The sequence below is a fragment of the Tamandua tetradactyla genome, chromosome 16, assembly GCF_023851605.1.
Source record: "Tamandua tetradactyla isolate mTamTet1 chromosome 16, mTamTet1.pri, whole genome shotgun sequence".
Classification (NCBI taxonomy): Eukaryota; Metazoa; Chordata; class Mammalia; order Pilosa; family Myrmecophagidae; genus Tamandua; species Tamandua tetradactyla.
The window spans coordinates 3,554,723-3,580,166 of record NC_135342.1 but is presented as its reverse complement, the minus strand read 5'-3'; the positions used below and the strand labels follow the sequence as shown (position 1 = coordinate 3,580,166).

The window sequence follows — 25,444 nt, the reverse complement described above, 5'->3', positions numbered from 1 at the left end:
GGGAGCCCTGCCCTGAGGACATTTGCTGGCCTCAAACTTAGGCAAGAATAAATTTCTCTTGTTTTAAGTCGCTTAGTGTGTGCCAGTTTATTACAGTAGGCCTAGGACACTAGTACTGTATGTAATTGCAATTTGTGACTGGAATCGGCAGTGATGTACAGCCACAAGACACCGAATGCTGATTTTGTGCCCTTCAAAAAAAATTCATGCTACGTTTATCGCAGGATAGACATGAAGAGAAATACTTACCTACCACAGTGTTGGTAGATAATTGATTGGAAAACTAAGAAATGGAAGTCCATGGCAGTCATCCACAAGCACGAAAATAGACAACAAAAGAAATAGCCACAAGTAAAATGAGGCTGCTTCCCTGGAACAGAAGAATATTTTATATTTCTGTGACTCTTTCAATTATACAAATGTACATGTCTTTCTGTGATTAGTTTCATCAACGTAATTCTTAAATGCATGTATTATTTTGCCAAAGAATTCAAAAGACCATTGGTACAAAAGAAGAGATACCTATTAATGCAACAAAAAAATGTTCATAAAGATACCCGTGTTGAAGAATTTAGAAGAGAATTTGAATTTCCAGTTTATCATAAATTATTATTCAATAAGTGCTAGAACAGCTAGTTGGGAAGATTTTACAATTCTTTCATTTATAAATTGAAAAAATTTTTCTGACTACAGGGAAAATATGGATCCAGTGAAATGAACTTCTCCATTAAGCAATTTTTTCCCCTGATCATCATGCCTGTCTCATCTTCTGGCATCTCCAAGAAAACTCTGATTCTTCTTGGTTTTGAACTTGTGGTCCTAGGGTCTGAATATTCTCTGGAACAAACAGTGATGATGGGTTCTTGTAATACCCCAGGCTGAAAATATGCAGCAATAATGGAGGCTCCCAGTAGAACCAAAAATGTATCTGACAAGCTTGGTATTGAAGAGACTGGAAAAATCAGATCCTTAGGCTCCATCAAACAAAATACAGACCATGAACCAAGCCTGAATTTCTGTGACTCAGAATCCTCAATGCCCAAGCCTCTGACATGGAGGATTCAGTGTAGCCAACTCCCACCCTTATTTCCTAGAACTCACTCCCTCATTTTGGGACAGAAGTGGTTCATGGTCAGCACAGAGCCTCAAGACACTGGCTGACTGGGCACAAATCCCAACTCTACTCGTCACCAGTTCTGTAACCTGGTTTAATTTACTAAAGCTCACTGTGCTTCAGTCTCCTTGACTGTAAAATTAGAATAACAGTACCTCTTTCATATGGGTGTAATGAAGAATAAGTACTCATGCACAGAAAACATGTAGATCAATGCTTGGTTTGTAATGGGCACCAGTTCTAGAGATTATTTTCTAAAACCCTCAGATGCAGTCAGTTCTGCTATAAAGTGACACAGGTGTTCCAAAATAAAACACCACAGTAGGGAAAATAGAGCACAAAAAAACACAGGACTTTAGATAGATTGATAGACAGACAGACAGATGGAAAAATTGTTGGCTGGGTGGAAAAATGGATGGCTAGATAGATGGAAAATGGATGGATAGAAAGAAAGATGAAAGGAAGGGACCAAGGGAGAGAAAGGGCAAATGTAGCAAAATGTTAAAATAGTGGCTTTGGGTGTCTGGTGGAGGAGGGGATGTCAGAGTTCTCTGTATGGGTTTTGCATTGCTTTTGCAACTGTCCTACATGTTTGAAATTATTTCAAAATAAAAAGTTTATGGAGAAACAGGGTTTTATGGGAAAATAGAATCCACTATGCTTTTCTTTAAAAGGTAAGAACTTAATGAAAACAGGAGCATGATTTTGCACATGTTAAACAGTTTGGGACCACATAAATACTTCAGAAAATATGGCACTTTACCTTGCAAAAAAAAAAAAGCCTGGTTTACTTGTAGATGTGGGGAGGGTCGCTACTCGTGAGCATCTGTGAAGTGGTGGAAGGAGCATGGTCTGAATCAGGTGACAGTTACAACCCCACTGCATGGATGTGAACAGGTGTGGGCCACGTACAGGTAGCTGGCAGGTGTTTAAGGCACACACCTGTGTGTGTTCTGTGTATTCCTGCATGAGTTGGCTCATCTATGTGATGTTTGCTGCATTCACCATGCATTTCTCAAAGACAAAACTGTGCATAAGCACAGAGAAATTGTGATATGCTCGAATTTTCCCCAATACATCCATCACATTGGAACACATTTACATTTTCAAAACAAGCCTTATGGCAGAACTGACTACACTTCTACCCGTCCTTCTTGCTTTTTTTTTTTATTAATTAAAAAAATTAGCTAACACAACACTTAGAAATCATTCCATTCTACATATGCAATCAGTAATTCTTAATATCATCACATAGATGAATGATCATCATTTCTTAGTACATATGCATCGATTTAGAAAAAGAAATAGCAAGACAACAGAAAAAGGAATAAAATGATAATATAGAGAAAAAATAAAAATAAAAAATACAAAAATATATAAGAAAAAAACAAAACTATAGCTCAGATGCAGCTTCATTCAGTGTTTTAACATAATTACATTACGCTTAGGTAGTATTGTGCTGTCCATTTTTTTTTTTTTTTTTAGAAATCATACCATTCTACATATGCAATCAGTAATTCTTAACATCATCGCATAGATGCATGATCATCGTTTCTTAGTACATTTGCATCGGTTTAGAAGAACTAGCAATACAACCGAAAAAGATATAGAATGTTAATATAGAGAAAAAAAATAAAAGTAATAATAGTAAGAACAAAACAAAACAAAACAAAACAAAAACCTATAGCTCAGATGCAGCTTCATTCAGTGTTTTAACATGATTACTTTACAATTAGGTATTATTGTGCTGTCCATTTTTGAGTTTTTGTATCTAGTCCTATTGCACAGTCTGTATCCCATCAGCTCCAATTACCCATTATCTTACCCTGTTTCTAACTCCTGCTGAACTCTGTTACCAATGACATATTCCAAGTTTATTCTCGAGTGTCGATTCACATCATTGGGACCATACAGTATTTGTCTTTTAGTTTTTGGCTAGACTCACTCAGCATAATGTTCTCTAGGTCCATCCATGTTATTACATGCTTCATAAGTTTATCCTGTCTTAAAGCTGCATAATATTTCATTGTATGTATATACCACAGTTTGTTTAGCCACTCGTCTGTTGATGGAGATTTCGGCTGTTTCCATCTCTTTGCAATTGTAAATAACGCTGCTATAAACATTGGTGTGCAAATGTCCGTTTGAGTTTTTGCCCTTAATTCCTCTGAGTAGATTCCCAGCAATGGTATTGCTGGGTCGTATGGCAATTCTATATTCAGCTTTTTGAGGAACCGCCAAACTGCCTTCCACAGTGGTTGCACCATTTGACATTCCCACCAACAGTGGATAAGTGTGCCTCTTTCACCGCATCCTCTCCAGCACTTGTCATTTTCTGTTTTGTTGATAATGGCCATTCTGGTGGGTGTGAGATGATATCTCATTGTGGTTTTGATTTGCATTTCTCTAATGGTCAGGGACATTGAGCATCTCTTCATGTGGCTTTTGGCCATTTGTATTTCCTCCTCTGAGAGGTGTCTATTCAAGTCTTTTTCCCATTTTGTAATTGGGTTGGCTGTCTTTTTGTTGTTGAGTTGAACAATCTCATTATAAATTCTGGATACTAGACCTTTATCTGATATGTCGTTTCCAAATCGTCCTTCTTGCTTTTGATCACCATCCCATCCCAGGTTAGAACTTGAAATCACTGCAAACCTTCACAGACAATTACAGAATTTCATTCCTACCCATTTGGGATGGCCTCATAAAAATTCAGCAGCAACCTCCTTGCTCCCGAGAGGAGACCTCCTTCTCTGTCTCCCTCTTTTCTTCATGAAAGCCAGCCCAGCAGCCCCACGGTCCTGCTCAGCGTTCATCTCTGCTTGAGATTTCTCATAGTGAGGTCAGATTCATCTTCTCAAAGACACTGAGGGTCACTTGTCACACCTGCCATCCTGGGAAGTGTTCACGCAGAAGAAAGAACAGATTACTGGGATCAGGGGCTCCCATGTTTGCCCAGGGAGTCGGCCAGAAGTTCCTGAGCAACAGATGTTCATTCTGGAGGTAGAGTTTGAATTCCTCCAGCTAATACTGATCCAGGTCACCAGATAGGACAGGAGCCCATTGTGGGTGCAGATGAGCTCATCTTGCCCAAACCTTAGATGCCTAGTTTCACTGAAGAATGTTTGTGAAAACAAAAAAACCTGTAGGAAAGAAGTGGAATGAAAATCATAAGCCATGGCTCCCAGCCAGTTCCTGGAAAAGCTGCCTAGTCTATGCATTTACCGTTTATTTTTTCTCCTCATAGCACTCCCCTCAAACCGTATGTGCACTTTATTTAGTTGTCTCCCTTCTGTGAGGATGCAAACTCCATGTGGGCAGAGACCTTGCCTGGCTGGTTCTCAGCTGTATCTCCAGTGTCTAAAACAGTGCCTGGCATATGTGAGGCACTAAGTGATAAGGAGAAGGAATAAACAATACAAAGTATTTACTCTATGAAATGAAGGGTTACCCTCATTCCATGCTCCAAAAATTCAGTATCATAGGTACGTTTATTATCTATTTTTATAAAAGTGACAATGAAATGACAACTTTAAACAGCTGCAAAGAAAGAGGAATTTTTAAAAAACTGCCAACCAAGATTCTATGTCTGGTGAAGATGTTCTTCAAAAATGAAGGAAAAGAGTGAAGATTGGGGGAAGACAGCGGAGTTGGGCGTGGAGGAATCAGCGCCTCCACTGCATCTACCGATCTTTTCCTGTTGATGTTGCACGCTCTTCCTCTAGACTCTGGGGTGCCACAGAGGTTGCTAAGTCATGGTAAAGACCAGCGAGCTCCACCCAGTCTGCAGTGGCGACCACGTCCCTCCCCCTGTACCTCTGGCTCCTGGCATGGCTTGGGAGACCGAGAGTGGGACAAGAAGGTCTGCAGCCTTGTGTGGCCTTACCCCAGATCTCTACCTTTGATCAGCTGCTGCAATGACGGAAGCCAGCCCTGACGGTCACTATTGCTCCAGACCCCTTTGGCAAAGGCCACAGAGGAATCTTGAAGACAGCAACATTGCAAAAACTGTGGGAAACAGTCAAAGGGATGCATAAATCAGACAAGGGCTGAATTAAGAAAATGCAGCGTCAAAAGCCACAGGAGAAGCTCTTGGTACCCTTGCCGGCCCCCCAACCCCCACCCCTTCACAACCCAGGGGTCCCTGGCCCTGTTCCAGGGGGAGAAGAGTGGCCCCTGTGTGTGTTCTGGGGTGCATGTGTCGTGTCACTCTGTCGGGTGGAGGTTGAAACATAAAAGAGAGGGAAGCAGAGTTGATAGCTTGTTCTGCTCAACTGATGTTGACCATCACTGACCTTGGTGCTGGAATGGTAAGGTATGTGCTCCAGCCAGGAGGACTGGCTGTCCTCGCAGAGGGAAACGCACTTTGATAAAAGTGTTTATGCCCAGGACACTCCTCCTGGCTCCCAGCCTGTTCCTGGAGGACCACCTGAGCCAAGTCACGCAGGCTCATTGAAATCTGGCCACCGTTATGCAAAAGCGCTATCCAGACTGCATACAAGGCTGTCAGACCTTGGAGTCTCATCCGAGAGGACGCTCTGCCCCCAGCTTTCCCAGTTGCACCCCGAAAATGCTGTCTCTGGGGTTCCCCAGCATTCTTCTTGGGTGTGGGTGAATTCCCACCTCGTGATGTAACTTACTTTGTTTTTCTGTCTTTCTTATATTCATCCATAAATAGCTGTTTGTTTGAATTCGAGAGAGGTTGCGTTACTCACGAATCCAGCCCTGTTCAAATTGAAGCCTCACCTACATTTCTTAATGAAACAAACTGGCGTAGTCCGCAGGATTCAGGAGTTTAACATGCCTTTCTTCAAAAAACCAGAAGTTAAATATGTAGTTTGTGATGTTTCTAGGTGGGAAGAGTTGCCATTTTCACAAAACTGCTCAAGAGCAGGCTGTCAGCACAGAACCGTGTGAAAAATAGGGAAGGAAAATTCAAACTGCTGAACCTTCTCACCTGCTGTTTATGAGCAGCTCCTGCAGAAAAGGGAAAATAAGTGGGAGGAATTTGTAGGAAAGGATGAATAAGCTTCACAGCATATCAAAAAATGCATGAAAGAAGGGGCAGCTATTACAGGAGGTTATGATTAGAAAAAAAGATGGCCGATTAGCAGGGAAAACTTTCTGTGCTACAGTGCCAAAATTTTATTCTGGGTGATCAAGCTCGCAATTGTCAGAGCATTGCAGAAAAAGCAGTGGTAAAATGTACTGAATACAAATATTGAAAATGTAAAGGGAAAATTAACAAAAAGAAAATACATGACTTAATTGTTGGTGCCACTCCGAATTAGGATCCAAATAAGTGGGATGGGGGAGTCTGGGATGGATCTGATTATGGGGAAGATTTAGATGATGCCCCTGGCTTTCCCCCTAAAGTGGGTGCTCCATCTGTTGTGAGGAAGAAGAAAAGCAAGGGGACATAGTGGCCTTTAAAACTACTGTGGTAGTTAGATTTAGTTGTCAACTTGGCCAGGTGAAAGCACCTAGTTCTTTTGCTGTGGACATGAGCCAATGGTAGGTGAATCTCATCTGTTGCTAATTACATCTGCAGTCGGCTAGGAGGCGTGTCTGCTGCAATGAGTGACGTTTGACCTAATTGGCTGGTGCTTAAATGAGAGATCGCAACATAGCACAGCCAAGCAGCTCAGCATTCCTCATCTCGGCACTCGCAGCTCAGCCCAGGCCTTTGGAGATGCAGAAAGAAGTCACCCCGGGGAAAGTTGTTGGAACCCAGGGGCCTGGAGAGAAGACCAGCAGAGACCATCCTGTGCCTTCCACGTAAGAAAAGAGCCTCAGTGGAAAGTTAGCTGCCTTTCCTCTGAAGAACCAACAAAATAAATCCCCTTTTATTTAAAAGCCAATCCGTCTCTGGAGTGTTGCATTCCGGCAGCTAGCAAACTAGAACAACTACTATAGAAAATTTTACCCCATGTTCTAGTTTGCTAGCTGCCGGAATGCAATATACCAGAAATGGAATGGCTTTTTAAAAAAGAGAATTTAATAAATTGCTAGTTTACAGTTCTAAGGCCGAGAAAATGTCCCAATTAAAACAAGTCTATAAAAATGTCCCATCTAAGGCATCCAGGGAAATATTTTTGTTCAAGAAGGCTGATGAAGTTCAGGGTTTCTCTCTCAAGTGAGAAGGCACATGGCAAACACAGTCAGGGCTTCTCTCTCAGCTGGAAGGGCACGTGGTGAACATGGCATCATCTGATAGCTTTCTCTCCTGGCTTATGGTTTCATGAAGCTCCCCAGGAGGTGTTTTCCTTCTTCATCTCCAAAGGTTGCTGGCTCATGGACTCTCTGCTTCATGGACTCTCTGTTTCATGGTGCTGCAGCATTCTCTGCTCTCTCTGAATAGCTCTCATTCTCCAAAATGTTTCTTCTTTTACAGGACTTCAGAAACTAATCAAGACCCACTCAAATGGATGGAGACATGCCTCTACTAATCCAGTTTAACAACCACTCTTGAACAAATCACATCTCCAGGGAGATGATCTGATTACAGTTTCAAACATACAGCGCTGAATAGGGATTAGAAGAAACGGATGCCTTTACAAAATGGGATTAGGATTAAAACATGGCTTTTCTAGGAAACATGCATCATTTCAAACCAGCACACCCAGCAAGAAATTACCAACATAAATTGCTGGTTTAATAAAAAAAAAACTGGGGAGCCTTTAATAACTTGAATGGTGTGGATACAGGTGCAGAAGGTATTACAACTGACCCTGCTGATTGTATGAAATTGATAAGAATAAGTAATAATGCTCAGGTACAGTCCACTTTCTGTGATTTCCAGGCCAATTCTGGACCTTCTCCTGTAAAGGCTCTAGCAGCTAAAGGATGTAACAAACAATTCTGACACTATGTGGTGTGCACAAGACCTGCCCTGGTATTCCTTAAAGGATGGAATGAAAAATGAAAAGAGGAGGTGATAAAAACAGCTATTATGTTAGGAGAAGCTGATACTTATCATGATTCTCCTGTATCAGCTCCTTATAGAAATGTGATGGTGAGGACTGCTCCGCCAGCGTGCAAGCTTTTAATTATGACTCTATTACTAGCAGAAACAGGACACTGTCTAAGTGAGGTCTTAGATAAACTGGCCCAATGAGAAGATATGGAGGACTGGAATAGTTCTACTCCAGTTAGGAAAGATGGGAAAGTTATTCATAACCTGTTGCTTCCTATGAAATGGAGCTCGAAGGATATTAAGGAATGATGAGAAAGAAAGAAAGAGAGAGATAGGATCTGGGGATCTGAAGATCAGCCATAACAAACAGACCACAGAACTTTATTCTGAACCAGATCCTGCTTATATAGTAGGGTAACAAAAGGCATTGCCTGCACTTCCTGAGGAAACAGAGTGCTTAACTTTCTTCACATTTAACGTAACCATTTGGGATAAACAAACCTTCTCTTCCTCCCAGACTGTTCTAATTAAAACAGATAACAATCTCCACAGTTTCCCGTTGCCATCCTAACGCCAGCTGCTCCCAACAAATTCTGCAGGTCTTGTTTTAACCCTTGGCTCCTACAATAACCAATTAATAGAATCCCCTGGAAAGATATGTTCCAGGCTCTGCTAAAGGGAGGAGTGCCAGGGACACTATGGATGGACTCCCCTACCACAGAGATATGGAAAATGTATGAAGAGAAAATAAAGCGTAACAGTGCTAACAGGAAGGTGGAAGCAGAGCCAGACCCCATGACTGAGATATTAAATGTTCCCTCCATCTATCCCAATCTGAATCCTTTCAAATTGGAATAGGAAACTCGCTAAGCCCTAGTGTCTGTTAAAAAAATCATGAGTCAAGATTATAGATCTCATATGAAAATAGGACAGTTACCTAAAAGAGAATACTCTGTGATGATAGTACCCATTCCTAAATACGTCAGTGGAATTGACATTTTTAAAGGAACGACTCCACATTTACCAGAAGGAAAATACCAATTTGCTGTAAGGATGGTACAAAATATGCTCCATCCTGGTACGGAAGGTGCATATGACTCCAATAAATGCTCCTATTCTTACTAAGACTATTTATTTGTAACAATATCCAATTCCTGGAGGAACAGAGGGAATTACCAATACAATTAATGAATATGTAGCTGCAGGTGTATTAGTTCTCACTACTACTAAATGGAATAATCCAGTACGACAGTCAAGAAATCAGACGGTTCTTGGTGAATAACAGTAAATTATAGAGAATTAAATAAAGCAACTCCTCCTATGACAGCTGCAGTCCCAGATACTCTTACCCTATAAAGAAATCCAAAAGTTCCCAAGACATTGGTAGGCTCTAAGTGATCTAGCTAATGCCTTCTTTACAATCCCAACTGATTCTACTCATTGGGATCAATTTGCTTTCACTTGGCCGGGCTGGCATTTTTTTTGCCACAAGGACACCTGCGTAGGCCTACTTTATGCCATCGAATTGCTGCTGAGCATTTAGACAAGTTCCCATTGGAAGCTGTGGTTCAGATTACACATTATATAGAGGATATCATGATTGGGCTAATGCCCAGTCAGTGATGGAATGACTTTTATAGAAATTAATTGAACATATAAAAGGAAAGGGTTGGGAAATAAATCCAGAAAAAATTCAAGGACCAGCTCAACAAGTAAAACTTTTAGATATTCATTGGAATCAAGCCCATTGAGAAATTCTCCCAAAGGCTAGGCAAAAAATATTATATTTTAAACCTCCCACTAACAAGAGTGAAGCAAAGAGATTCATTGGGCTATTTGGCTACTGGAGATCTCATATTCCACATTTGGAAATGATTTTGCAACCCTTATATAAGGTTACCAAGAAAAACATGCCTTGGAATGGGGGATTGAAAAAAAAAACCTTTGAAGAAGCAAAGACAACAATCCAAACTGCTCTGGAGCTATGGCCTATGGAAGAAGGTCCACCCAAAATGCATGTGACTGTACAAAGTCAGTATGCTACTTGGAGTTGATGGCAACAGCAATAAGCGTGACAAGTTCCTTTGGGTTTTTAGTCTTGGAAATTACCTCATCTGGAATTTCATATACTCCTTTTGAACAACAACTTTTAGCTGCCTGTTGGGTATTAGTAGAAACTGAACAAATGACCATAGGTCATGAAGTTACTTTGAGACCTGGAATTCCCATTATGAATTGGATAAGTACCCTTCCTTCTCATAAAATAGGGCATGCACAAGAATCTAGCATTATTAAATGAAAATGATATATACAAAATCAAGCCAAGCCAAGGAAATATAGGGTAGCTAATTTACATGAAAAAATAGCACAAGAAACTTCCTCTCCAAGTCAAACGGTTTTTTCCACATTAAAACCCATGTGCCCAGTACAATGGAATAAAGATATGATTCTTATAGCAGATACTCAGAAAATGCATACTTTGGTGATGGTACACCAAAATATGCAGGGCAAACCCAACACTGGAAAGCAATTTCTTAAAACCCCAAAACAAAAACTACCTTGGAAGCTACTGGAAAACAGAGAAGTAGTCAATTAGCTGAATTGCAAGCAGTTTATCAGGCTCTATTACACAAAAGAGGAGGAGAATGTCACATATTTACTGATTCACGAGCAGTGGCTAATGAACTAACCACGTGGATGCCTATTTGGTAACAAAATAATTGGAAGATTCATGGTTGAGAATAATGGGGAAAAGGATTATGGAAAGAAAGTTGAGAAATTGTACAAAATACTACTGTTTCTGCTTTTCGTATAAATGCTCATGCTGCTATAAATTCACCCGAATGTGAGTGTATCTTCCTTACAGCCACTGCAGCAAAAATTTCCCTCAATACCTGTACCTAGGAAGAGAATTCATTAGCGAAATGGGTAATTATCAGTCAGGACATCTGGGAGCATAGCCCATACCCAGATGGGCATTGGCTAGAAGTATTAATCTAACTCTATCCTCTTTAAAACAGATGATAGATGAATGTGGCATATGTCAAAAAGAACAAAAATGAGCAGTGCCATGAACTGCTACAGGGAAACTAGCTTGGGGAATTCTTCCTGCTCAGATTTGGCAAATTGATTATGTGGGACCGCTTCCAATCAGTCATGGGTAGCAATTTATATGCACATGTGTTAATACTTATTTGGGAATCCTAGTGGCTGTGCATTCCAATGTGCTACCCAGAAAAATACTTATAGGGCATTAGATATTGTAACTTTATATTATGGAACCCTCTCCCAAATCCAAAGTGGCAATGGTTCCCACTCTGAGGGCAAGGAAATAGAATCGTATCATCACCAGCATAACATCCCTTGGATATAACATATACCTTGTTACCCACAAGCTGCTAGGCTAATTAAATTAATGAATGGACTATTAAAAGAAAAATTAAGGAAATTAGGTCAGAACACCTATGAAAATTGGAAAGATAATTTATTTTTAGCCTTAAACAAATTAATAATGGACCTTTCTATTATTAAAGGAACTACTCTATTAGCTCAAATGATAACTCCTAATTTATTGATAAGGAATCAACAAGCATCCACCACATTGAAATGATGGGTACTTCACCCAAACACCCAAACTCCTTATTTAGGAACAGTGGGTTCTGCAGGAAATGACTTATGTACTGTAACAGGAGCATGGATAGATCCAAAGCAAATGCAAACCAGTTCAATTGGAATCGGAATTCAAATACCTACTGGGTATTGGACATAGTCTTCTGTGATCTAGCTTAGCTGTAAAAGGAATTAAAATCATGGGTGGGGTCATAGATTTGACTATATGGGGGAAGTTAAAGTAATACTGTGTAGTGTCTCTTCATAGCCAGTGCACCTGATGCCAAATGATCACATAGCTCAATTAATAATCATTCCTTATAAAAAGAGAAACTGGGAAAAGCTAAATCATGCTCCTAATATAACAACTCGTATAGAGGATTTGGCTCCACCGATATCAAAATTGGCTCTAAAATCTGGATAAGGAAACATAATCAAGACAGGCCAAGGGCTGCTAGAATAACAGCAGAGAGAAATAATAATACAGTGGTAATAACCTATGCGGAAAGGATGAATGAGTGATATTGCCCACTAGTCAACTTTTTCTTCATGAATAAGTATGTTATAGCAGCCATCAGCGGCAGCTGGCTAACTGCAGAAAGTGTCACCTGTACACCTGGCATAAGGTCACAGTTATCCAATTCATCAACCATATCACAGAAAGATGGGGATGGAAAAGTTCTACAAAAGGAAGACAGCAAGACAACTTTACCCACAACCCAAACAACACTTGCTATTTTCTGAACATGACCTTTATGGGAAATAGTATTTCTCATTGGACTAATAATTCACCCCTTTATGAATGGTGATTTGTGCAACAACAAAGCTTAAATTTAACTATTAACCCATTAGTAAATATTACATGTTGCCTCTTAGTAGGATGCCTTACTACCACGTCCTTCTCCTAAACATTATATAACTCAGCTAAAAGGTGAATGTGCTAATCATATTCCTAATGATAGCCAAGTAGGAATGATCTTTTATTTACACCTAATAATTCAATCACATTATTTTGTACTAATGCCGCTCCTATTGAAAAATTAAATTGGGTGGGGAAATTATATAAAACTTATCAAACTTTACAATAAAAGTCCACAGCAACCACAAATTATTAGGCTTCCTAAATCTTGTGTCAATGTAACACATGCTTTTAATAAACATATACTTCAATTTCATAGCACATTTTCCCCACTGATCAACTGTAAACATAGAAAAAGAGCTTGGTATGATATCCTATTAGGAGGGGCAGGAATTGGACTTGGAATGATGAACTCTGTAAACCTAGAATCATTATCAAGCCAATTACAAAGCGCTGGGCAAAAGGTTGCCCAGGCATTAACTAGCAATGCCCAGTGGCTACCCATTACTGTAATGTTGCTCCATCAAAATGAGCTAAAGCTTGATAATCAATTTTTAACTCTTTTTAAGTCTTCATTATTGATTTCTTAAAACCTGACTCAAAAAATAAGTCATCTATTTAATTGGACAAATTGCTCAATGAAAAATTTATGTACTTTGACACAAAAAGAAAATGCTCAACGTTTACTAACTACTAATTCCTGTGGCATGTGGAGACCTATGTTTTCACAGTGTATAACCAATACATCCTGGGTGCAACTGACAACCCTAAAATAAATTGTACAAATGTTGCCTGTATAGGACAAGTTACTTTTTCTCTAATACTTCTACATAAACAGTGTGTGCTTTTCATGTACTGCCTTTTGTCTTATCTTCTAAATATTATGCTGTTCCCGAAATACATGGGAAATTCATTAACAATGAAAATGTTACCTATGACTTAACTGACTGTGTACCCCCTAATAAAGGATTAGCTTGTTTGGCTTTCTCATGACAGATGGCACCTTGTTTTTTACAGTATTATTCTAATCTATGTACTCTTATGACTTTCCCTATTAATAATTTTACTGTACATTATATGAAATAGAATCACAACATGTAAGATTCATAAGTAATAATCAAACTGAAATGGCCCAGCAAGGGAAAAGTATTCCTTTTTCTGGATGTCTGCAGCATCTAGAAATATTGTATTGGTTGGGTGATGTTTTCTACTTGTTCCCTGATCATATGGATGGTGTGTCTTCATCCTGATTGAAAGGAACACACACCAGACAGTAGCTCAAAGCTATATGAAGAAATAAGGATCTCCAGTAAGGATAAGGGCATTGGGGAAACTAAATGCCAGGACAATTAAATTTTTGGCTTATAACTTCCTACAGGAAGTAAAAAAAAAAATGTAATGACAAATCAGTGGTTTTGGATTCATAATGTATAAACATGCAATTTTTGATAAGAAATTCATAAAGGTGGGGGAATGGAGGGGTATAGGAAAACAGTTTTTGTATACCATTGAAGTTAAGTTGGTATCTAAGAAGATGAGGGTGGTATAGAATTTAAGATGTTAAATTTAAGCCCTATGATAACTTCAAAGAAAATATCAGAGAATATGCAAGCTCATAGAGACAGAAATAAGAGTACAGGTTTCCAGGGGCAGGAAAGCAGAAAGAATAGGGTGTTGACATAGTTTCTGTTTGGGGAGATAGGAAAACCTCAGTAATGGAAGGTGTGAGGGTACTGTAACAAAGTAAATATGAGTAATCTCACTAAATTTTACATTTGGGAGTGATTGACATGGGAGAGTTTATGTTGTATATATTTTCCCACAATTTAAAAGAATAATTAGCAACTAAAGAAACAGTGACAATTAAATGCAATACATGTTCTTAGATTGGATCTAGTAATGGAGGAAAAGAATCCCCAAAGGACACTTTGAAGATGTATGAAAAATTGAAGTATAGACTATAAGCTTTATGTCAATGTTAAATTTCTTGAGCTTCCATAGAAGTTTACTTAGTAAGTTAATTTTATTGGAAATGTAAGGCCCCCAGGTAATTCCTAGGCCAGATAAGCCCTGAAACCCAGAGGTACCCGTATCTCCAAGAACATCAACCAGTTTCATTCCCCTACCCCAGAAAGTCAACAACCCTTTCCAGCATGAAGTTCAAATGGCCATTGCCCCGTACCCCCAAAGATTGAGAGAATGATCAAATGAGAGGGAGGACATATCACTGAGAAATCAGGATTTAACAAATGATTATGATATATGACAACTGGCTCATTTTATAGATACTTCTTTTTCACTTCTGAGGTATTAGAATAGCTAGAAGGAAAACCTGAAATTGAACTGTAATCCCATAGCCTTGATCTTTGATAATGACTGTATAACTCTATAGCTTTTATTGTGTGTCCGTGGGATTGTAAAAACCTTGTGACTGACACTCCCTCCATCCAGCATAAGGATAGGTGAGAAATGAAATGAAGACGTGCATGAAAAAATAATAGGTCCAGAATATGGGGGTGAAATACCCTACGTATGTTCTGCACAATAGTTATAGTATGACTAATGATCTTTCATCAGTTTTAACTATTGTTAAAAAATAGAATTTCAAAAAAATGTTATTAATTGTAAGAAATTTTCCACACCAATACAAGTGTTGGTATGGGAATCCTATATTTTATGCATGATTGTTCTGTAAACCCACAAGCTCTCTAATGAAAAGCTTTTTTAAAAAAAAAAGTAAGGAAAAAAATGTCTTGAGCTTGATAACTGCACTTAAGATAGTTACATAAGTGAATTTTCTTATTAGGAAATGTACGTGGTAGTATTAAGTGTTCAAGGAACATGATGTATACAACCCACATTCAAGTGTTCAGAAAGTGAATTGATAACACATAGACAGACAGATGGACGGATCGATAGACTGGACAGATAGAATGATAAAGCAAATGTGGCAAAATATTAAAATTGGGTATCTGGGGGCAGGGGGGATATTGGACTTCTCTATATGGGGTTAGTATTATTTTTGTAACTGTCCTGTACATTTGAAAGTATTTGTAAATAAAAACTCCACTGAGGAAACTGCCTGAAGCTGTGGAGCTGTGCTCCGGTGGCCATGTCTCCTGAAGATGGTTGTGTGATGATATGGCTGTCGCAGAGTGACTGTGTGGTTGTGAAAACCTTGTGTCTGATGCTCCTTTTATCTACCTTATTGATGGACAAGTAAAACCTATGGATTAAAAATAAATAAATAATAGGGGGAACAAATGTTAAAATAAATTTAGTAGATTGAAATGCTGGTCATCAGTGAAGGGGAGGGGCAAGGGGTATGGTATGTATGATTTTTTTTCTGTTTTCCTTCTATTGCTTTTTCTGAATTGATGCAGATGTTCTAAGAAATGATCATGATGATGAATATGCAACTATGTGATGATAGTGTGAATTATTGATTATATAGCAAGAACAGAATGATCATATGATAAGAATGTTTGTGTTTGCATGTGGTTATGTATCATAAATAAAAAATAAATAAATTTAAAAAAGAAAGGGAGGGGTAAGGATGTATGAATTTTTTTCTGTTGTCTATTTTTTCTAAATTGATACAAATGTTCTAAGAAATGATTATGATGATGAATATGCAACTATGTGATGATATTGTGAATTACTGATTATGTATGTAGAACAGAATATGTTAAGAATGTTCGTGTTTCTTTGACATAATTTTTTTAAAAACTCCACTGAAACTATGCTTGACAATACCCCACAAGCTCCATTTTGCCTGCCCATCCCTCACACACTGTCCCATGACATTAAAAAAAAATTACCAGAAGAAACTGTTAGGTTGGGGGAATGGGGAAGGGCACTGCAACTGGAGCTGCAGAGGTTGTGTTGCCCCTCCCCACATGGCTTCTGGAACCGCCCCTTCCGGACACCCAACTTCCGGAGAACCGCCCCTTCTGGACACCCGACTTGCGGAGAACCGCCCCTTCCAGACACCTGACTTCCGGAGAACCGCCCCTTCCAGACACCCGACTTGCGGAGAACCTCCCCTTCCAGACACCTGACTTCTGGAGAACTGCCCCTTCCGGATGTCACCTGACCCCCTTGCTTAAAAACCGCCCACGCCATCACCCAGGTGCAGACTCACCTCCCTCCATCTTGGGTTCAGTGAGCTTAGCCCGGGAGCACAGAAATAAACCCGCCCACCTTAAATTTCCAGGTCTACCATTCTTCTTTCTCACGCTTTCGCCTCCTAAACCTTTCATCTTGGTGCCGAAACCCAGGAGAGGAGCATGGGTGCTGCCTGCCTGGCCAGAGGTGCCCCGGCTTCCTCTCTCCTCCTTCCTCCACAAAGCCAGCGATAAGGGATCCTTCGGCCTACCACTGTATCCACCACAGATTGGGTAAGTCCCTTCCCTCCTAGACCTGCTGCTGGGTCCCACATTCCAAGACAGCCTGTCTGTTAATTACCCTCCAAAAATCGTGAATTCACGTCAGGTTCTCTTCCGAGGGCTGAGGTGAATGGGGACGCCCGGGAGCATCACTCCCTTTCCCGGGACTTGAGAAGTTGTGGGGACGCCCTGCTTCTCTTATCCCTCCCAAATTCAGGTCCAGGACCTGAAAGGGCCTCAAACCAGGGTGAGACGTCCCCTGGGGAGACGAGCCCCCACTCATAAGAGCTCCGAGTTCTCTCTCGGGGCATTGGGATGCCAACATCCCCTGAGCCAGTCCTTTGTCCTCAGAGACCCGTCAGTATGGGCCATAAATCCTCAAAAACCAAACCCTATACTCCCCTGGGTTGTCTCCTGACAAACCTATCCACACTGGATTTACTGCCAGACATCCGGCCAGAACGCCTCACTTACTTTTGTAAAAGGCTTGGCCCAGTATTAGTTGGATAATGGTTCTCACTGGCCTGAGGGGGGGACCTTTGATTTTAATATCATTTCAAACCTCTGCAATTTCTGCCAGAGGAATGACAAATGGGCTGAAATTCCTTATGCCCAGGCTTTCTTTCTTCTGCACTCCCACCCCTTCCTTTGTACCTCCTGCTCCACAGCCCAGGTTCTCCTAGCTGGAGAAACCCCCAAATCCCCACTTCTAAACAAACATCCCAATGAAACTTCCTCCTTTTCCTACCCCCTCAATTCATCTCCCTTTAAACGACCAGGGCCTCCACCAGGTCTAGGGAAACTATCCTCTCCTCCCCAGCTCTACCCTCCTCACCCTTCGGCAGCACTTCTGCCGCCATCTTGTCCCTCACTTCCTCCTTCCCCTCCAGCAGCACCTCAGCCGCCATCTTGTCCCTAACTTCCTCCTTCCCCTCCGGCAGTACTTCAGCTGCCATCTTGTCCTTCTTTCCCCCCCACCACTCCAGCAGCATTCCCACCACCATCTTATCTTTATTTTCCCCCTTCTGGACTAGCAGCTATCAAGCCACCATCTTCTCCTTCCCTTTCTCCTTCTACTCCAGCAGCTCTCCAACCACCACTATGCACTATTTCCCACCCTCTTTCCTCTCCACTGACTCTTCCACCACCGCCTAATTCTTCACCGTCCTCAACAGCCTTGCCATCCTCACCCATAAGCTCCCATACCCACTCAAAAAGTACTTTCCTCTGTCCCCTCTTGGAAGTTGCAGGACCTGAAGGGCTAATCCGAGCACACACTCCCTTCTCCCTGGCCCATCTCTCACACATTGAGAAATGGTTGGGCTCCTTCTTTAACGACCCAACTACCTATACTAAAGAATTCCAATATCTGGCTAATGCCTACGACCTTCCTGGCATGATATCCACATAATCTGCTCTTATTCCCTCACTACCAATGAGATGGACCACATTTTCAATGTGGCCAGGGCTCATGCTAACCAGGTGCATATAACTGACCACACCGTGCCAGTGGGGGCTGAGGCAGTACCAGACCAAGGGCCAGGGAGGGACTATCAGATTGACACCCCAGTGGGGAGAAACGGATGCATTAGGCAAGACAAAATGCTTGCATGCCTCATAGGTGGCGTGCAGAAAGCTTCCCATAAAGTTGTACTCTCAGACTTTCAAATCTAATGGACTTTTCCCTGCAGGTTTTCGAAACTGTATGGGTCCGGTGACCCCTGTGTTCCATCCTCCCTATGGAAGTGTGTCTATGTATCCTATGAATGTTCCTCCTTTGTATGTTGGCAGCAAATAACTTGTTATGAGTTTTCAAAGGTCCAGAGCAAATGGAGAGAATTTTGCCTTAGGACAGACCATGCCTGTAACTGACCTGATGAGATTTTATACTGTCTCTAATTTTGTACTTCATTGCATTGCTATGGAAAGGTTTAAGGTTTCTGATATTGTTATGACACTAATGTATTTTGTATATGGGAAAAATATGTCTTTTTTAAGGGCCAGAGTGTGGAATGTGCTGGTTTGAAAGGAAGAATGCCCCCTAAGAAAAGCCATGTTTTAATATAAATCCCATTTCATAAAGGTAGAATAATCTCTATTCAGTACTGTATGTTTGAAACTGTAATGAGATCATCTCCCTGGTTGATGTAATTTAGTGAAGAGTGGTTGTTAAACTGGATTAGGGGACGACATGTCTCCATCCATTTGGGTGGGTCTTGATTGGTTTATTGGAGTCCTATAAAAGAGGAAACATTTGGAGAATGAGAGATTCAGAGGGAGCAGAATGATGTAGCCATGAGATGCAGAGAGTCCATGAGACAGCAACCTTTGCAGATGAAGAAGGAAAATGCCTCCCAGGGAGCTTCATGAAACAGGAAGCCAGGAGAGAAAGCTAGCAGATGACACTGTGTTTGCCACATGCCCTTCCAGCTGAGAGAGAAACCCTGTGTTTGCCACTTGCCCTTCCAGGTGAGAGAGAAACCCTGACTGTGTTCACCATGTGCCTTCTCACTTGAGAGAGAAACCCTGAACTTCATTGGCCTTCTTGAACCAAGGTATCTTTCCCTGGATGCCTTTGATTGGACATTTCTATAGACTTGTTTTAATTGGGACATTTTCTCAGCCTTAGATCTGTAAACCAGCAACTCATTAAATACCCCCTTTTAAAAGCCATTCCATTTCTGGTATATTGCATTCTAGCAGCTAGCAAACTAGAACAGTTGTAAACTTCCATAAGCTGAGGGAGATTACTCAAGATCTTGAAGAAAATCCTGCCACTTTTCTAAACCAGCTCACAGAAGCCCTCTCCCAATATACCCACCTAGACCCTGACTCAGGCTGGTAAAACCGTTTTAGCCACACATTTTATATCCCAGTCAGCCCCAGACATTAGGCACAAGCTTAGAAAAATTGAGGACGGTCCTCAGTCCCCTTTTCGTGACCTGGTAAATACGGCCTTTAAAATGTTTAATACTTGTGATGAGTTGGAGAGGGCGGAAAAGGAATCCCGGGACTGCCGAAGGGCGAATTTACAAACCCAATCTCTGATTGCGGCTCTGCGGCTCACTTCAACTGACAAGACACTGGCTATGACTAATCTACAGCCCAGAAAGTGCTTCAAATGTGGCCTCGATGGACACTGTCCTGCCAGTGCCCCAATCCTCGACCACCCAAGGGACCATGCCCTCTCTGTGGAAAAAAGGGACATTGGAAAAGTAACTGCCCCTCGGCGCCTGGCTGTGGAGGGGCCATCCTTCCAACCCCTGACCCACCACTGGCAGTCCTGGGCCTGGCCACCGATGACTGACAATGCCTGGACTCAGTGACCCCGATCACCCTCATCGAGCCCAGGGTAACAATCAAGGTAGCAGGTAAGTCCACCTCCTTTTCAGTGGACATGGGGGCTACCTTCTCCTTCCTCCCCTCCTACTCAGGTCAACTCCTTCCTTCCCAGGTCACAGTTATGGGCATAGATGGCCGTCCTTTGTGCCCCTTAACTACTGGACCACTTACATGTTTAATAGAAGGTTACCCCATTACACACTCTTTCCTGGTGATGCCTTCTTGCCCCAGCCCACTAATGGGGTGGGATATTCTCACCAAGTTAGGGGCCTCACTTCACTGGATACAAAAACCCCAAACAACTTTACTATTACCCTTATGTGTGGCCTCCACCTCCACTCAGGGTTCCACCCCTCCCGCTCTTCCCCTACCACCTCACCCAGTAAACCCGGAAGTATGGAATACCTCAACTCCCTTAATAGCTTCCCATCATAAACCGGTTCTTATCCGACTAAAAGATCCATCCTCATCCCCATCTAGGCCACAATATCCTATCTCCATAACCCATCAGAAAGGACTCCAGCCCATCATTAACCAGCTCAAGGGAAAAGGACTCCTCATACCCACTAACTCGCCTTATAACACCCCCATCTTGCCTGTCAAGTAATCTGACAGTTCTTACCATTTAGTCCAAGACCTCCAACTAATTAATGAGGCTGTCATCACCATCTACCCAGTAGTTCCCAATCCATACACTCTTCTCTCACACATACCTCCTCACACCACTCATTATTCTGTCCTGGACCTTAAATACACCTTCTTCACAATCCCTGCCTATGCCCTCATTAATCCTACACTTACCCAGGTGTCTGTCAACGTTTTGCAAGCTGAGCAGAGCCTCTTCAGCCACCTTGCCCAAACCTCTGCCTCACCAGCCTCTCTTACATGGCTCCAAATCCTCCAACAAACCTTACATTTCCTCAAGCAAACACAAATACTCCCTAAAGTAACCCACTGTTTCCTCTGTGCATCATTAAATAGGTCACTATTGGCAGCTGTCCCTAGAAATCTAACCCAAATACATAATCATAGCCCTGATTCCTGCCATACCACTCTAAAGAACATCCCCTTGTGGGAACCAGAGCCTAATAACCTTCCCTACCCCCTTAAAACCTGCTACCTCACACACACAACTGCAAATCAGACACAACTTCATAATAGATGCCAAACTAACATCACTATCCATGACACCACCCATGCCCCCAAAGGAAAATATTTCTGGTGTAGTGGAACCCTTACCAAGTGCCTTAACTCCACTGCCCCGGGACCATGCTTCCTGGTAACTATTGTTCCTCAATTGACCCTCTATGGGGAGTCCAAACTAACTTGGCTACTTCCCTCTCCTCGCTCCAAAAGGGCTGCCTTTCTTCCCATCCTGGTAACTGCCTCAGTCGCAGCCTCAGCCGCAGCAGGAGGGCCGCTGGGACATGGTATTTTAACCTCTCAAAACTTTGAGACTCAACTACAGGTAGCCCTGGAATCAACCTCAGAATCCCTCTCCTCTACAATGTCAACTCACCTCACTAGCCCAGGTAACTCTTCAAAATCGACGGGCCTTAGACCTGCTGACAGACAAAAAAGGAGGAACATGCATATTCCTCCAAGAGGAATGCTGCTATTACGTCAACGAGTCAGCTCTGGTGGAACAAAATATTCACACATTGAACAAACTAAGAGACAATCTCTACCACAGAAAACAAGGAACTAACTCTGCCTTAGACTGGTTTTCTTCCCCCCTGGTAACATGGCTCCTCTCACTACTAGGACCAGTTATCCTAATCTGTCTCTTTTTCCTCCTAGCTCCCTGCCTCCTCACCTTCCTTCAGGGACACATGAAGGAACTGTCCCGGGTAGCAGCCAACCAAATGCTCCTGCACCATTACCCTCCTCACCTGATTCCTATAGCTAACCTCCTCCCTCCCCTGACCATGACAACCCCACATTGCCCCAGTGCAGCAGGAAGTAGCCATAAGAACCTTGATGCCCTATTGTCACAAAAAAGGCTGGAATGTTAGGTCAGGGGAATGGGGAAGGGCACTGCAACTGGAGCTGCAGAGGCTGTGTCACCCCTCCCCACATGGCTTCTGGAACTGCCCCTTCCAGACACCTGACTTCCGGAACTGATGAACCGCCCCTTCCGGACACCTGACTTCCGGAGAACTGCCCCTTCCGGATGTCACCTGACCCCCTTGCTTAAAAACCGCCCACGCCATCACCCAGGTGCAGACTCACCTCCCTCCATCTTGGATTCGGTGAGCTCTGCCTGGGAGCACAGAAATAAACCCACCCGCCTTAAATTTTCCAGTCTACCTTCCTTCTTTCTCATCCTTTCACCTCCTAGACCTTTCAGAAATAGTTAAAAGAAATAAAACTACTGATCTCTTATCTCCAAATAATATATTTATCTGCTGATTTTTTCCCCAATTAATTTCATTGGGATATATGAGCTCTTATATACCCTGATCTTCTGATATAGGTAATCATTTTTAGTTAAATTAATAATCAGTGTTTGTGTTACTTTGAGCCTAGATGTATTTTTCGCTGCAGATTTACATAGCATAATATTACATTCCACTGCAGTTAATTAATGCTTCTTTTTTCACTTCAACAACTATTAACCCATGTGTTTTTTTCCCAATGTATCCCTCAGATCTGTTCAGAATCCTTCAATAATCTATTTTATGAAGTTCAAACATAACAGGTAAACAACTTGTTCGCTCCTGGAGTTGTCCCTCGGCGTGACCCTCCTGCATTCCTAACCGGGCCGACTGCGCACAGCCCTGCCCCACAGCTCTCACATGGACCCAAGGAGGGTAGAGCGAAGGTGTGAGGCAAAGACCTTGGGGTGGAGCACTTGAGAAGTGGTCATGCTCAGGATGCTCGCCATTGTCCAAACCGATTGCAGTGAAATGTGGAAGGTCAACCCTTGAGTCAGTGCCCAATACTTGGCAACTGAAGTGAAGACTCCAGGAAGTCATCAGATATTGGGAATGAATGTCAAAAGATCAGACTAAAAGGCAACTCATAGAAGCGATAGTGTATAAATAGCAAGGGGGATCAAGAAGAAAACTTCTGCCCTGTCGTGATTTGAGTTTTTCACCTCCCATTCCTAGCCCAAAATAAACATGATGGAAGAAGAAAAAAAGAAAGAAGTGCTGGTGGAAGTGTTGGAGGCAGGGGGTGGAGGGAAAGAACATGCGTTTGATTCTGGGCGCCTTTGTCAATTCCCTCTGAGTATTTCTATTATAAAAGTAAGTCCTGAGGGCGGCCCACAGTGGCTCAGCAGGTAGAGTTTTCACCTGCCATGCCGGAGATCTGGGTTCGATTCCAATGCCTGCCCATGCAAAAAGATGAAGAAAAAGTAAGCCCTGAATAATTGTCAGTCATTATGTGCAGCCACTGCCTCACCCATACTTAGTGGTTCCACCTCCCTGAGGATTCTCACAGCCCCATGAGCAGGTACTGTGTGGCCTGGATATCATAGGGAAGAAACAGAAGCACAGGGGTTATAATCTGCCAACAGTCATGTTGCTTATTAGTCAAGGAGTTTAGGAGGGAACCTGGGCTGCTCCAGCCTCAGAGCCTAGACTCTTAGCCTGAAGTGGGATGTTTCAGGACAAAGTTGCCATCATCCTAAAGCTTCCTTGGCTACAAATTGAACTAGGGTAAGAAAAATCTACAGATAGCAAAGAATCCCATATATTGGTCTTTCGGCTTCCTGGAGATCATATAGCAACAGCAAGAGTTCAGGTAGTAAGGGATTCTTCCAAAATGTGTCTATATCGTCGGGTTCCCAAGTCCAGTGTTTGAGGTTTTAGTAGCAACTGATACCTGAGATGTTAAAAACTCGAGAGTATTTCATGGAACCTGCTGCCAGAAAGTCTATTGAAGCTTCATGAGAGATGGGAAAAGCATGATTGATGGAAGTTTCCTCTGTTTCCCTGTGTATCTGCTTCGTTCTTGTCTCTTTGCATGCCTCTCCTTCCATACCTCTGTAGATACCAAGAGCTACGTTCAGGTCTTGAATACTGTTGCCCTAAGCTCAAGTGGCAGGCATCTGTAAACTCTAAATGCCAAATTCAAATTTCCAGAAGGAAAAACTTGGTCTCACCTTAACATTGACAATGACCAGAGAGATCCAGCCCCAAACCCTCGAAAAAAAATGGCTCTCCGTCCTGTGATAGGAGAGATAAAGGGTTGTCATCGATTGGACAGGCATCATGAACACCTTTACAAGAGGTGGTATGTAAACCAGATATGCTTACGTCCAAAAGCAGCACTCTCTACTCTCCATCAGCTACTTTTTGAAGATGAGGATTACATGGGTGTTGTTCTAGTTTGCTAGCTGCCAGAATGCAACACACCAGAGATGGATTGGCTTTTAATAAAAGGAGTTTATTTCATTAGTTCTTCAGAGGAAAGGCAGCTAACTTTCAATTGAGGTTCTTTCTTACGTGGGAAGGAACAGGGTAATCTCTGCCAGCCTTATCTCCAGGCCTCTGGGTTCTAACGACTTTCCCTGGGGTGATTTCTTTCTGCATCTCTAAAGGCCCGGGCTGAGCTGCAAGTGCTGAGTTGAGGTGTGCTAAGCTGCTTGGGCAGTGCTACATTGTGCTTTCTCATTTCATCTCCAGCCAATCAAGTCAAACATCATTCATTGCAGCAGGCACGCCTCCTAGCCAATGGCAGATGTAATCAGCAACAGATGAGGTTCACATACCATTGGGTCATGTCCACAGCAACAGATCTAGGTGCCTTTACCTGGCCAAGTTGACACTGAATCTAACTACCACATATGTCAACCCCCCACCAAGGTCGCATTTTTCAGTGATAAAAGCCCCTGGCTAGAGTCTTTATTCTCCTCTAAATTCATGGTGATCTGCATTTAATATAAATAATAGGCACAAGTTTTGGCTAATGCGTCACATTTTGAGTAACTGCATCAGGGTTGTGATTCACTACGAGAGCTTGCAGGACTCAGCATATACTGTTACAGCTAGGATTTAATACAGCAAGAGGACATACAGCAAAGTCACAAAAGAGAAAAGGCACATGGGATGAAGTCCAGAGGAACCAGGTGCCAGCTTCCCACAGCCCTCCCCCAGTGGATTCACACAGGACATGCTTCATTCCCCCAACACCACCACATGTGAAGTGCTGTCCATTGAGGAAGCTCCTTAGAGGTTAAGAGCCCTAAGTTTTTACTGGGGACTGGT

General features: G+C 42.1%; 1 protein-coding gene across 1 annotated transcript in view; it reads right to left on the bottom strand.

Annotated features, from left to right (window-relative positions):
* Window positions 1-17,842, bottom strand: part of LOC143660029 (NACHT, LRR and PYD domains-containing protein 13-like) — a 44,112-nt gene extending 26,270 nt beyond the window's left edge. Inside the window, 1 exon segment of the mRNA XM_077133377.1 lies at window positions 17,722-17,842. Coding sequence (XP_076989492.1) covers window positions 17,722-17,842 — 121 coding nt within the window.
* Between the last annotated feature and the right edge of the window lie 7,602 nt (window positions 17,843-25,444).